Source organism: Limanda limanda, chromosome 11 (genome assembly GCF_963576545.1).
Source record: "Limanda limanda chromosome 11, fLimLim1.1, whole genome shotgun sequence".
Classification (NCBI taxonomy): domain Eukaryota; kingdom Metazoa; phylum Chordata; class Actinopteri; order Pleuronectiformes; family Pleuronectidae; genus Limanda; species Limanda limanda.
In genome coordinates, this window is record NC_083646.1 from 24,209,209 (window position 1) to 24,224,552 (window position 15,344).

At 42.9% G+C, this 15,344-nt stretch overlaps 1 protein-coding gene across 1 annotated transcript in view; it reads left to right on the forward strand.

Moving 5' to 3' along the window:
- The window catches only part of znf407 (zinc finger protein 407), a 148,755-nt gene that overhangs the window by 64,751 nt on the left and 68,660 nt on the right, over positions 1-15,344 (forward strand). Inside the window, exon 5 of the mRNA XM_061081379.1 lies at positions 74-148. Coding sequence (XP_060937362.1) covers positions 74-148 — 75 coding nt within the window. The remainder of the gene's footprint in view (positions 1-73; positions 149-15,344) is intronic.

Below are 15,344 nucleotides of genomic sequence, written 5' to 3' on the forward strand. Positions count from 1 at the left end.
TAGAGTGTTATCAGCATTGCAAAGTTTGAAAGTGCTCTTTGGTCAACTCTGTTCTTTTGTGTGTGTTTTGTAGATGGGCCTTTGTGATGAAGAAACACCTCAGCACACACCTACTGGGAAAGCATGGAGTCGGGCAGCCCAAAGAGAGGTACACGTGACACACAGCGCTCTGCATATCATCATCTGCTTTTCTGATGTTTTTTTAACTTTGGTAGAACATATCTGATTGTTAATATTTGCATGCCATACCAAAGAGATAGCCAAGCACGAGCATGTGTCTGACTTCTACTCAGTAAATCTTGTCAGTGAAATTATTTCTAGCACACTTACATATATGAAAGGGAGAATTAGATTCAGATCTGTTGCCCTATCCTGGATCCTGACTGTCAAGTATCTCAGCATTTATATTTCAGGAGACTAAATTGAGAGATACAGCGAGCAATTAATTCAGGATTTTGGAAGATGATTTGACTCCTATAACCCCTATGGAGGTCTGCAAGCTTTTAAGGCAAAAAAAAAAAAAAAAAAAGTCCTCACAGTTAAATTTCAAGTTATATATAACTCTAGATCCTCCCTTTCCCTAATGAGTTAAATGGCTTTCACTCATTCTGTCTGTCTCGCTCGCTTGCTTACATCCCTTTTTTCTGTCAAACTTTATCTGGCTCCCTCCCTCATCTTACTTTCGGCTCTCCCTCTTGAATTAAGGATGAATGATGTTTCTTTTACCATTTTTGTCTGCGCATGTGAGCGCGTGTGTTTCTGTGTGTGTGTAATGTCTCCCGCTTGGCCCTGTCTATCAGAGGCAGAGCCCTGCTGTCAGTGCTTGTGTATGTGTATATTCGCGTGTGAAAAGGAAAGATGAGGAGATGAAGTTGTGAAGCCCCCCCCCCTCCCTCCCTCCTACCCTGACAAGCCAAAACGAGACGTTAAACACCTCTCAATCTGTCAAGCTAGCCTCTAAAATAGAAACAGACCCGCTTTTTCATTACTCCGCAACCAAATTGATACTTTTGACAACATGTGGTATTAAATATGACAAGTGGCTTCAGATATTGAAGAAAGCGGCCCCGACCAGATGCCTCTCCATCTCGCAGACATTATCAGCTAAATTCCTACTGTCAGCTGTTCATCTGGATTAGATGGAAACAAATCCTCATATCCTCAAATGCTTAGAGCCTCTGTTTCATCCACATTTCTGTTGTTGTAACCTTTATTTATCCAGGGACAGCTGACACAGCTCCATACAACTCTTAGGCAACATTATAATTGATACTCACAGCTACATACTGGATGTTCTGATCTGTTAGCAAACCAGTGCAACCAACGTCCTCTGTAGTTTACCATTAGTCTGACTGACTGTTTTGGCTTTTGTGGTGTAGTAAAGATTACATTTCACTCTTTGAATGAGCAAATATTGATCCTGTTAACAATTGATACAACTTTAAAGGTAGAAAAAAGTTTAGAAAAGGGCCAAGAATTAAGATTTAGAGAGACTCAAGAAATTGTGATCACTAATAAAGAAAAAAAGTAGTGTGAACAGGCCAACAGACAAATCCTGGTGTGAGGTGGAAGCTTCCATCACTATAGCTTCATGTGGCACAGAGAAAACACTGTGATCTATGTTAAGGATTTATCATCTACATTTTCTACAAATACAGTATGCCCATGCAAATCCTGCAGAATATGTCTCACACTGGTTAAAATGTGTTTAATGGTAGTTTGCATAGTTTTAATACGGCTCAATGTGTTTCCACCTGCATATCACGATAAACGACTGTTTTAGCTCCTCAGACAAGAAAAAACACAAAGTTAAATCCACTAGCCTCTGCTCCATGAAAACAATTACACATTTCCCCTCTTCTCTATTAAATCCTTATGTTTGCATATAAGCGGAATGCTGACAATGCTACCCAGGGACTGCTAAAGACCAGTGTCTGCCTTCAGTGTTCCTCTGATCCCTTGCTGGCTACACTCTGCAAATGCTTCCTGATTCTATTTCCATTTTCACTTTGTCATGTGTTTTTGTATCTCATATGATTACAATGCAAGAAATGGTAAATTACAAGTTTGTTGCTTATAGCTAAGCTGGTGATGGTTAGACAAGAGCTGTACATTGATGAAAAGTTGACTAATACCTAAGTTTATTTGATTGTTTTGTGACTGAATAAATGTCACATTCAGACAGATAAACTTAATTTGACAGAGGAATAGATTACCGATCATGATCCACCCAAACATTTTGATCTCGAATAGCAGCCACCATAACTGTGGAAGTTTGAAAACACATCTCATCTGGTAAAATGTTTTTTAACTAAACCAGTAAAAGCACAGTTTTTTTAGTCTAAACAAGTTAGAAGAGGAATCCTTTATTGGCAGAGTATTTTACATTTACAGGAAATCTGTGAGCACTGAACAATGTAAGTAAGTAAAGTTTATTTAATGTTGCACCTTTCACAAAACAATTCACAAAGTGCTTCACAAAAGCACAGTTGTTGTAATTAAACAATCAAATAATCAGACAAAGCATTTGCACGCATTAAAAAACAGTTGGAAAGGCCAGTTCTTTTTGAAGGTGTCCACAGAGACAATAGGAAGGGCATTTCATTGCGTGGGAACCATGGCTTCAAATGTTTGATCACCCTTTTTTAATCACCTTCGAGGGACACTAATAATGGGCAGTGATGGGTTTGTTTCCTTGCTCAGTGGCACTGCCCCCGTGGATGTTGAGGTTTGGGGAAATGCTCCTCATTAACTCCCCTCCCATATGTCCTCTTGCTGGTCCAGGGATTTGGTCCCAGGCCCCACTTCTCTAAACTGTGGGCCGCAGCTGCTGCCTCATCATCTCAAAAACGTAACATTTTTAACGATGACGACACTTGGATTTAATTGAATATTCAGTTAAATTTTCCATATGTTACAGCATCACACTCTCAAAGCCCCTTTGTGCTCTTGACTTTTGTAACTGAAAGTGGCAACACACTCAAGGTCATACAGAACACACACATACATTCACATATAAGCACACTGGGCATGAATGGAGCTGTAAGGTTTGTGTGTTACCTGATAGTGTTGAGCTCAGTGTGTGTTCAGTCACTCTGCTCCGCTCAGCCTTTATGCCACATTAGATCATCACACACACTCACATTTACAGTTGCATACAGTTATGTTTATGCACATGAACACACAAACTGTATATTCACACTGTTGCAAACAACCATCATAAGCTCATTATTTTATCCATGTTTTTGTCTTTCTTTCTTCCCCCCCACTAATTTCTGCACATTTAAACATGCACCTACACACGCACACGCCCATGCAGAAGCACACACTCATACACACACACACACACCCTCTTAGAGGGAGGACGGCCACAAGGTTTGTTCTATTTAAACCTGTAAAACACGGTGTCATCATTTTTCTGACAGTCCTGCAGACAGAATTTATCTCATCATTAATTAACCATCATATTTCCAACACAGTGCAGCTTAATTAGCACAAGGTCAGTAGGGAGGGCTTATTAAGTGGAACAAATTTGGGCAAGTGTAAGAGAGGAGGCAGAGGACGGAGGGCGGAAGGAGGGAAAGAAGGGGAAAGAAAGAGAGAGCGAGGATGGATGACAAAGAGATAGGCAGAGATGAGAGATGAAAAAAGGGAGGAATGGAAAAAGAGAGGAAGTGTGTGTGTGTGCGTGTGTGTATAAGAGGTTTGGTCGGACATGACAGTGCTGGCTCAATGATTGATAACTGCACTGGTTTTGAAAGCCCAGAACTGGAGACTTGGATGATGGCTGTGGGAGAAATAGAGGGAGGGAAAGGATGGCCAAACGTGTGAATGTGTGCGCACATGTTTGCGTGTTTCTGTGTAAAGGGGGGGTATCTGAACCAGCAACTAGGGACCAGTGGGGGTGGGTTGAGAGGCGGCGGGGGCTGTTGGGGGGAGCCAATTGCAAACATATGCTGGCTGGCAGGCGGTGGAGAGATGGATTGCAGTGGGACAGTGTCAGAGAGGCAGTTTCATCACCATCTCTACGGCCCTGTTCACCTGGTATTTTTAGAACGCTGGGGAGATCTGTTAGTCAAAGGAAGAGAGCAGGAGGAAGAAACCTGACTTCCCGTAGGTAACACCAGGCTCCATTTATCCAAATCCATCTGGGGCCTCAAATGCCAAGTCATTTTGGTTGGGTATCTGTGTGGAGGACGAAATCCCACACATATAGGCTTCAAAAGGCTCATAGTGCTGATAATGTTTAATGCAGCTATTCTATTTTAAGTTGATTGGCTTAAATCTGGAGGAATCTGCCCCCATTTGACCTTTCTAAAAGAGTTGCAGGCAGTGGGAAGCTGCCTTGCATGCAGGGACTTGGCCAAAGGGTGGATTATTCATATTTGAAACATTAAAGTAAAGAAGTGACAATGTATGGTAAAAATAACAGTGTACACAAACACACGCTGTGGCAACTGAAGTTAAATGCAGCACTTCCCTTTGGTCACAAACCCGGACATTTTCTTGTCATATTGAGTTAACTCTGAGCTTACACTGTGTTTTTTTATTGTCAAAGGAAACCCTCAGAAATCACAGGAAGACCATGTTAAAAACACATCATGTATTTAAGTATTTTCATATGAAAGAACACGTGTTTAGTCCATAACTTCTTATTGTTCGGTGTCTCATTTGAATCCCTTCCCATTAATGCTTTAAGTGGGACGTGATGGTCGACACTGGTCAGAGCTGACTTTAAATAAAAGGCTAATATTAGCCTCAATGTATCGCTCTAACCCCAGCGGGGGAAGAGGAAGAAGAGGAGTTGGAGGGGGAGGATGGGTGTGATGACAGACTCCAACTATCTGACAGGTTCTGGGTGAGAGAGAGAGAGAGAGAGAGAGAAGGGGAGAATAAGGGAGAAAGAGAGAGGGAGAGACTGTTGTAAAGTGACACAACTGGGTCTTTGTCTCAGTCACACCACCACTCCTCACTGCAGGCACTGAGCGGAGATGAGGGCTTTTTGTCCTTTTGTCTGCCTGCGTGTGTGTGTGTGCGCTTTGTTGTAGATGTGTACTTACGAGGACCTCTTGTCCTCACACATTTACACTATAAACCTGCTTGGATGTGCTGTCTCACTGTAATGGATTGTAGTGATCTCAAAATGCTTTTTATTGTAACATTTTGCATTACAGCCCAAACTGATAACAAGAAGTTGTTACTTTTGTTGTCACCCACTTGTAATAACAGCAAGTTGAATCGTTGCTGTTCCTTGGTGCATTTTCATCTGAATATATAATCTCTATTATTCCGTTAATGGATGCGGGGTCTGAGCACACCTAGCGGGAAAAATGGTAGTAAAGTCTCCAGAATCTGTAAAAAGTATTCCCACTAGTTTAATTTTATTGATGTTGATTGATTGTTGAACATGAAAGCTGCTCATTCTCAGGAGAACGATGGCGTTATCTTGATTATAAAACAAAGAAAGGATGTGACCGAGTGTGGCGTTAACAAGAACAGTATGTGCCCCTGAGGAGAACATGGAATAAATTGTGTGTCGCTGCTTTTGAGTAACGCTTTTCCAATATGACTGCCTCTTCTCTAAAATGATTGGTGTGAGCGTGTGTGAGTGTGTCAAGGTCAGAAGAAAAGTGTTCTCTTTATACCTTCGCCATCGTCTAAAAAGATTTCAGATGTTTCACCAATTTAGTTTTTATCTCGCGACTTTAATCCATGTCTGTTAGTATTATAACCTGTGTGTGTGTGTGTGTGTGTGTGTGTGTGTGTGTGTGTGTGTGTGTGTGTGTGTGTGTGTGTGTCTGTCTGTGTGTGTCTGTGTGTGTGATGTATTGATGCTGTGTGGCGTAAAGGCACACAGAGCCTACAGTCACCTAAACCAACACTTCAGCTACAAGGGAGTGGCTCAGGCGCGTGATTGACAGCAGCGACCTTGCCTCAATTGCTTGTAATTAGTTCTTTAAAAGCAGGGCGCCAAAAGACAACTGAACTGTCTCACACACCTGTTTTCATAGGTAATTGTTAAAACGCCTGCCATTTTCACGCTTGTAATAATAAACTCCTTGAACTAATACACTCATCACTCTTGAAACAGGAGTGCTGACAAGCCAGAAGAAAGATATATTTGTTTAAAGCCGGAGGAGGGAAAGCGTGATACAGGCAGCTGGGGAGAATGTTTTCAGTGTTTGGGAGATGTCTAATTGCGAAAGTCTGCTCACGGTTTGTAAGTCGTATTTTAAAATACAACATTACTGTATGTCTGAGCCAAGTAAGCGGGTGTTAAAATCCCTCAGAAGAAAACAGAAAAGCAGGTGAAGAGGCATGAGCGGCGATCCAGAAATAGGCAGCATGATGCATGCAGCGCAGGTGTGATGACTCACAAAATGAAGACAGGGATATTCACAGCATTAGTTATTACATGACTGCAGCAAGAAGAGTCCAGGGTATTATCAGTCTTTGAGAGAAAATGCTCGCTTTAGATTGAAACGGCCATCATAGGTGCTGTGAGTTTATCTAAATGTTTACTAGCTTTATTCTCCTACAAATGTTTTCATATTTTTATTAATTGTTAGTGTAGTCAAGATCTTTGTCATCCACGCCTACAAACCACGCGGCACTATTCGGGCATGTTCACACAACAGAATCGGTCAGTCGCTCCACAGTGCCAGGGGCCGAGCCCGGCCGAGCGGGCATCTGGCTCTGCGGCGCCTGGCTCTGGGCTTGCTGCCGCGACCCAGCATGCCGTGCAGCGCGGCCATATTGCCCCGGCACCAAGGGCCGGGACCGTCCAGGCTGGACGCGGAGAGCGGGAGCGGAAGAGCCCTGTCTGGAGCCAGCATGGTGGCAATATGGACCACAAGGAGCAGGCAGGGGTCAAGTCACACGAATACTGTGAGCCTGTGTGAGTGTGTGTGTGTGTGTGTGAGAGAGAGAGAGAGAGAGAGAGAGAGAGAGAGAGAGAGAGAGAGAGAGAGAGAGAGAGAGAGAGAGAGAGAGAGAGAGAGAGAGAGAGAGAGAGAGAGAGAGAGAGAGAGAGAGAGAGAGAGAGAGAGAGAGAGAGAGAGAGAGAGAGAGAGAGAGAGAGAGAGAGAGAGAGAGAGAGAGAGAGAGAGAGAGTTAGCAGGGCGATAGGGAGATAAAGAGTAGATAAAGACAACCCCTAATTCATTAAAATAAATCCTTTCCCTTAATTATTGATAATGAATCTACTCTTTAATCTTTCTCTTTCTTCCTTCCCTTATCTGCCTGTGTCAGCACTTTGTCTCCCGAGCTTGGTGTTGGGTGGTAAGGTCTCGTTTTCAGCCACCCAAGGGCAGCAGTCAAATCCAACTCACTGCAACAACGTACAGAGAAACTGTCTGTCTGGCACCGAGGCAGGATCCCGTTATAACCGCTGACCAACACACACCAGTGATCAATGCTGCGTTGTAGTCTCAGTGCAACATCAGCACACTGATTTTGTGCGCTTTTTGCACTCGAGGAGCTCCATTTCCCAGAGGTCCCCGGTGCAGCACACCTAGGACCCGGTGTTGGTACCGGCAAGGCCTCAGCGACCCCTAGCTCACCTTTGTGTTTGCTGGCTGCATGTTTGAACAGGAGCCAGCGGACAGCGCCTCACTGTTTACCCTATTCAATATTTCATGGAGAGCGAAACACTCACAGAATGAGGGATCGCGTTAATATTGCTGTTAAAATTAAGCGATAATTAAAATTTGTTAGTTTAAAAGCCATCGCAGTCTATAAAAGTTTGATTACTGGAAAATTAGGTGCATTAAGTTTTTATGGGTTGGCCTGTGCTATCGCTTGGGAACAATTTTTATGCACTTGTCATGGGCATATGGTGCAGAGTGTGTGTGTGTGTGTGTGTGTGTGTGTGTGTGTGTGTGTGTGTGTGTGTGTGTGTGTGTGTGTGTGTGTGTGTGTGTGTGTGTGTGTGTGTGTGTGTGTGTGTGTGTGTGTGTGTGTGTGTGTGTGTGTGTGTGTGTGTGTAAGGCGGAGTGAGCAAAGGATGTTGGTTCTCTGAAAAGCTGACACACTTTATTCTAAAATCTCCACCCTTGCGGTCTTGCTCATGATTAGTTAAATCACAGGACCACCACTGCTTGGGAGCCACAACTGTGACAAAATGGCGATTACAAATCTGGGCCTGTGTCTTGGAGTAGAGAGGTCAAAGGTCACTCACCGTACATCCAAGCTACTTTATGGCCATCTCATTTCAACAGTGATGTCACATCAGCTGTCCGGACTATGCCTTGTTGTCGGTCACTTTAACATCAGGCTCTCTGTTGCAGGGTGCAGCGAGGTCCTATTGGCTCCTATTACTAATAATAATGTTAGTTAGCAGCTGACAGCTCGTCCCAGAGTTGGAAACCACTCGTCATGTCAGAGGAACATGACCTTGACTTGTGGAATAAATCTGCAGCCGTGGTTTGTCTCCCCATAACAGCATCTACCTCATCTCAACAGTGCAGCTCCAACAGTCCCTCCAGCTTTTTGAAGTTTTTCTTTCCCTAAGAATGATGTCACCCACCGCTGAAGCCCAAGTGACATTACTCAAGCAGACAAGAACGGAGAATGTGCACAGTTCACCTTCATATTCATTTCACATCCTGTGGCACCAAACCAGGCAGTTATACAGTGACACAATTGTGCAGCTAACTGTTGACAGTGGTTGGACATTATGCACAGTGGGACTGTGGAAAAACTGGGCTGGAGCCAGCCTGTTTTTCTTCTCTATTGAAACATCAGACTGTCATGGCAGAAATGGATGTTGCCAGGCATCACTAATGAACCAATTAATCAATGAATTAGCTGAGCAGCGATTAAATTAATGCGAGCTGGACTGGCAAGCGGCGGTCGTGGATATATCCTGGGGAAGGTGATTAACACACACACAGAACAGGCAGCGATCAACAAGGCCGCTATTAAGCTGGACAACTTCCTGAACTTTTCTCTTTTTAGCTAAATATAGCAACACTTAATTCATTTTATGTATTTGTGGACTGGAGAGGTATTATCATATCTTCCCATGCAGCTGCACAGAGATGCTAATATACTGTGGAGCTATGTTTTCAAAAGAGATTGTCATTTGTGTTTTACTTAAAGTGTCTTACTTTTCATTTATACCTGCCAGTCTCTGAAACAAATAGAACCTGTGTATTCTAAATGACTCTCAATACAGGCTGTTAATAACTATTAAATATATATTTCAATATTTCACAGATTAATGAATACTTCCACAGTCACATTTGACAACACCATTTATTAAATATATATGTACTTACCAAAAGCCCCCATTTTAGTCAACCGTTTAACATAGTTATTACATTATTACAAAAACCTTTGGCATAATACAAATGTTATATTTCTTAAACAATATTATGTTTAAATAAATATGCAAAATATTTGTTCACAGGACTGAGATCATACATGATTAAAATATTAGTTCCTTTATCATATATTAACTGTATAAGGGTAAAACCTTTTAATTTTTTAAATCTCATCTCATTACATATATGGGAAAAAAAAGGTTTTCTGAAAGTGAAGGAAAAAAAGCATCAAATCACTACAAATTTCCTTCATTTTGTATAATTATTGGTCAAATGAATGACTCTGAAATAAATCTCGAACTTGTAATTTTACTGGAGAGCATCAGATCAGTGCTCCAGACTCACTCATACAATTCACTTCCATGGATTACGTAAATTAAACATCATTTTTTGCTTTCTGTTGTTTTTGATGGGTTTTGTCACATGTGTAGGACAACACCCCCCCACAGGACAGTCCTGAGCAGGCTCTGGGGGGGGGGGGCCTTTTAGGGGCCCACAAGGAGTCTTGATCAAAATGAGAGACAGCCTCTGTACACTGCACAATGACTCACTGGAAATGATTGCAGTAAGACAATGAAAAAAGGATTGCCGCTGTAAGTTTAGGTTTCATTTTCAGCACTGTCATCTCTTCATGTGCACATAGTTGAGCAATACATCACCAGATCAACAATAACAAGGTCCCCTATCAACCCATGGGACGGGGGTTTTATAAGATGGGGGTCCATGAGGCGGACCATTAGCTCAAACTGATTTCCGGAGAGCACTTTGTGTGGATGTGTGTGTTTAGCGTCCAACAATGCAGAACTCATTATAATCAGCTCGGTGTGGGCCGTTGCTCCTGCACTGTAGCATGTCATCCCCCAAAATCCAGACTCTCCGGCCCCCCCACACTCTACTTGAGCTGAGATGTTATAGCTGGGGTGGGGTGGGGGGTGGGGGGGGGGTGTGGGTGTTGTAGGGGCTCCCTTGATTATGTGACATCCTCCGGAAGACCGCTGGAGTTGTTTCCTCCATTACTTATGGGGGGGGGGAGAAAGAGGCCTTTTCACTATTGAGACTGTCACTCTCAATTTGGGCTAACGGTAAGCATGCACAAGGCCTCCTGGACGCCACGCCCCACCCCTCCCACCTGCTCTCCGCCCCCCAGCCGCCACACACACACACTCCCATGCCACCCCAGCCTCCTCTCCCACTGCAGCGGATCGTTGTGGTGACAGTTTGATTAGATCATCAATCGTGGCCGTTAACAGCGGTTTTCCTGAGCACCTGGACCGGCAGGTCACAGCTGGCTCTGAGCTACCGCTGTCCCCCTGACCCAGAGCTGTGTGTGTGTGTGTGTGTGTCTGAGTGTGGGTGTGGTTGTGTGTCTCAGTGTGGGTGTGTGTATTTATGTGGAAGTCTGCCTGCCGACACACCGTTGCTCATGCACTGCGATTATTTTTGTGTGTGTTAGCAAGAGCGGCTCTTTGCACTGTAATTGTGAACTTTCAAGTGCATTTGTGTGTTGCACAGTGTGGTGTGTATGTCCATGTGTGTGGCAAACATGGCGATATTTGTCTTCACCTATACATGTCCCTGCACAATGCACTACATATACAGTATATGTTGTGTTTGGGCATTTGTAAGCGTGTGTGTAATTTTGAAATGACGTCAGTGCAGTGAACACCTTCATTTAAACATCCGCTGCTCTTTCTTCAGGAGGCCTTAAGACCCCCCCACATCATTTCTAATATTTTTTTTGTATGATCTGATAGGTTAAATCACTAATCATAATTATTTTAAATCTTAACTATAACATTTGTGAGGAAGCCTTCTAGAGGATGGCAGTGACAGTGGGACATATAAAGACGTATGCTCAGAGAATGCAAGAATATAAAGAGGACACTTCTGTATCATATGTGTTCCCTGTGTGTTCCCGAGCAGATACAAGCACTTTCCAGAGTGTGTAGTCCAGTGTTTGCAGATACACAGATACCAGTGTGTAGCAGTTAAGGCTATTCATCTGTAACCCCACACACACACACCTTTACCGCAGCTACGACACAGTACACTTTACAAACACACACATACATAAATTCACCTGCTTCCGCGCGTTGTCTTCGGTGGCTGTATCAGGTTCCTCATCGTTCTGGTAAAGCAGTTAAATTTATGGGCTAACAATAATGGGACAAAGTGTGTGTCTCGTTGCGATTCCTCAGGTATTCCATGATTAAATAAACGTCCCCGGTCTTTTCATAAAGCTTGTTTATGGCAGCGTGGCACCATATGCTACTGCTTCCACCCCACGCACCCATCTCTTCTCCCTCACTCTCTCCCTCTCTCTGTTTAATTCTATCTCTTTCTCTTTGTCTCTCTCTCTCTCTCTCTCCGTTTCTCTTCATGCTTCATACACTGCCCTACACCGCCTCTACCAGATGCAGGGTAGCCATTATTTTGTGACTGAGTCGTGGTGGAGAAGCTAAAGTTGTGAATTAACATGTAAAAGCCATTACAATGTGATGATGAAATCCATCTGCACCGTTCATAGGAGCTACTTAGTAAATTGTCTGCGCTGTAATGGCACAACAGTAACAATATGATTCTGTCTTATCAACTCTAGGGTCTGTTCACGTCTCTTCTTTTATGTAGACACTCAGATTTGACTCATTTGTTGGATCATTTTGAGTATCTGCTTTCTACACCGTTGGTCAGAGTCATGGAAATGTATTACATCCTCTGCCTTCCACATCTAGTCATGAAATGGTTATAAATACTTAAGATTGCCCCAATTTTTGTATTATTTAATCTATTATTAAAAAAAAGTATGCTGCCTTGATAAACCATATTGTTGTGATGGTGTTATTATATAAAGATGACTAGGTTATTTTCTGAGAAATCTACGAAAAGGTAGAAAAACTTGCAATGCTAAAGAAAGAAAAGAAAAAAGATCCTGGATCTGCACCAAAGTTCAATGGCTTCTTACTTGGGTCATCTCCCCCTTAACAACAATTAATGGAGTACTGTCTGCTTAATCCTGCTCACAAACAAATAAAACAAACAAGTAAAGCACGATTATTTTTATAATGTTTTATCCGTCCGTCTTTCTCTTAAAACATAGTGTTCTTAACTTTCATAAAAGCTTAAGTGACTACTTTAACTAAAACTAATGAAAAAAACGACAGTAACTTTATTGTTTATTTAAGCAAATTCATAATCCCAATCTAAATGATAATTTTCTTGAATTATGCGTTTGTTTGTGAAACTTAAAGCTGATGCTCAGACATTGTCTTTGTCCAAAGAGTCAGTGACTCTAGGTCTTCTTGACAACACAGAAAGAGTAAGAAGTTGGTAGTAATTAATTCTGTGTGTGTTTGTGTGTCAATGGATGGAAGGAAAAACAAGAGTTTCTACAAAGAAAAGTCAGAAAAGCAATTAACTTCTTCAGCCAGGACATGGCAGTAAACACATGTGATTGTTCACTTTATTGTCTTGTTTGATTCTGTCGAGGTGGAAGACCAAACACACACAGACAGAGACTGGCTTTGTGTACTATAGACTTTTGTTGTGATTATTAATGGCCATTCCACATTAACCTCGCCACGCTAATATACCCGACAATGGTCCAAATCACCTGAGTGATGCGGACGATGGAGGCGGCGGCCCTGCCCCCCCCCTCCATTCAGCCAATGCAGCTACCCCACTATCCCTTCTTCCAATGACCAAGATTAATGAAACCTCTGCCGTTTTTAATTAGCACGGTTGCAGTCATCAATTACGTCTGCCCCACCCCAAATACAAATATTGTTATATTTGCAGGAAAAATTCTTGATTTATTTCGTCGTGGTGGCCAGAGGAGTGAGATGAATGGCCTCCCATCATGGTCATTTGCAGGAATGAGGAGGAGGAGAAGAGAAGGGAGAGTAAAATGGGGGGTGGGGGTAATAAGATCACTAAAGGGTGGGTGCCGGGGTTGTGTCGCACATCCAGTACAGTGGAGGACGTGGACAGGGAAAGCCGAGTCCACAGAGGAAAGAGCAGTCTGGGTCTCAGTGTCCCTGTGCAGAGATCTGACTGCAACTATCCACCAACTGACTAAGACTTTCCCTGAACCCAGAGCTGCATGATACCAGTTTTTCTGGAGCTGATGCGGGTGGCAGGTTATAGGTTGTGTAGTTCAACTGCTCAACCTTTCAAAGTGCAAAGTTAACCTTGTTATAGAGCATGTGCAACATTTTCTTTTGTGCTCCTTATTGGTGCCTTTTGCTTGAGGAGACCTGCACAGTATTTCCGCAAACTTTTTATTTGCAGTGTTTGAGTACATTCGTATGTGTTGAAGCATCCAATGTTGAGTCCAAAGCTCTGAACCCTCCTATAATACCACACTCTACATTCTCCCAGTTGCTTTTTTTTTTTCAGACAAGCAGTTTGCTGTCAAGTGTACCCTTTACTGATGTTGTATTGGATTGTAACTTTTATTTATTATTTTTATGATGATTGATTCAGTGTTTCTTGCTTGCATCGTTCTGAGTAATGGATGTTAGTACTCGTGAGCTGGATCTGTACAAATCCCAAAGGGTCCCGTCTTGTGATTGTTACTTGAACACAAAGAACCATGTGTGTGAGAACATATTTAAAGCTGACATTTTCCTCTCGCTGGTTTTGATGGACCGTTTACAACAGTATTGGCAGACAGGTTGGGGTTTGCTGGCTCAATCTTGTGCCCTGGACACAACATCCCTCATTACAGCCGATGCACTGAGCAAGGGCACTTTATCCATATAGACAGGTGTTGAGAATGAGACGGCATTAGCGAAATAATGTGCTACAACTTAATGTGTTTGTCCTTGTGGCGAGACAGAGGGCCTGTGCCAGATCCTTTTGTCTTTACTGCTTTTCTAACTCGCCAACCTTTGTGTTTGGAGGATTGTCTCCAAATGTCTCCTGTGTTACTGAATGCAAACCGGACTGGTTTAAATCTTGCCCGATCCAGCTTGTCTAGATAGGACGCAGTAAAGTAAGACACAAGGAACATTCCCGATACAATATTTGTATTAAATTTCAGAGTTTTTAATGTCTCTCTGCTGCATTTGTCACAAGCCGAGTCTAGACTTGTTTTTCTAATAGTAGCATTCTGGTATGTATTGAGTTATGAAGAAAAATAAACTCTCCTAAAATCAGTTATTTAAAAGGAGAAAAGAAGAGGCAATAGTTGACTTGTTCATAAATGATTAGCCCTTTGCAGCTTTTTTCCGCAGTTTCTCACGTTTGTTAATATCTGACAAAGACGTGCTGTAATAATAGTGTGCGTACACACGCTGCTTTATGACTTGAAGATGTGCATGGTTCCTTTCTGTGGTCTGGGAGTTTGGGTGTTTATGCTGCGGTGAGCCACCAGCCATTTCACTTGTGCTGGCCGCACACACACACACACACACACACACACACACACACACACACACACACAAACACACACGCACAAACACACCCACACACACACACACACACCCACACACACACACACACACACACATACATACACACACACACATATTTTATAGCCCTACTGCCACCGCCATCGCCTGCCCACTGACTCCAGAGAGAAGGGTGGGAAACATCTTGAATATTTTATGAAGCTTGGGAACCCCACCTCTGTCTTCCCCACCCTGAACCAATGCTGCTATGTCCTGCAGTGTGCACGCACACACAAACCGTCACACACAAACCTACACACACACACACACACACACACACACACACACACACACACACACACACACACACACACACACACACACACACACACACACACACACAAAACAGAAATAATGTTTTAAATGCAATCATTGTCAGGCCCAAACAATGTCATTTATCAAGGGAGCATTTGGGACTGTATAATAAGTTTCACATTATTAATACAATTTTTCATCCTCTGTCAAGCCTATCTGATTTATGGCACGTGTGTGATCTAAGGTGATCATTGAATTACAATTCCAGTAATAAGAGAGAGAATGGACCCGGTCTTTTACTTCTGCCCACTGA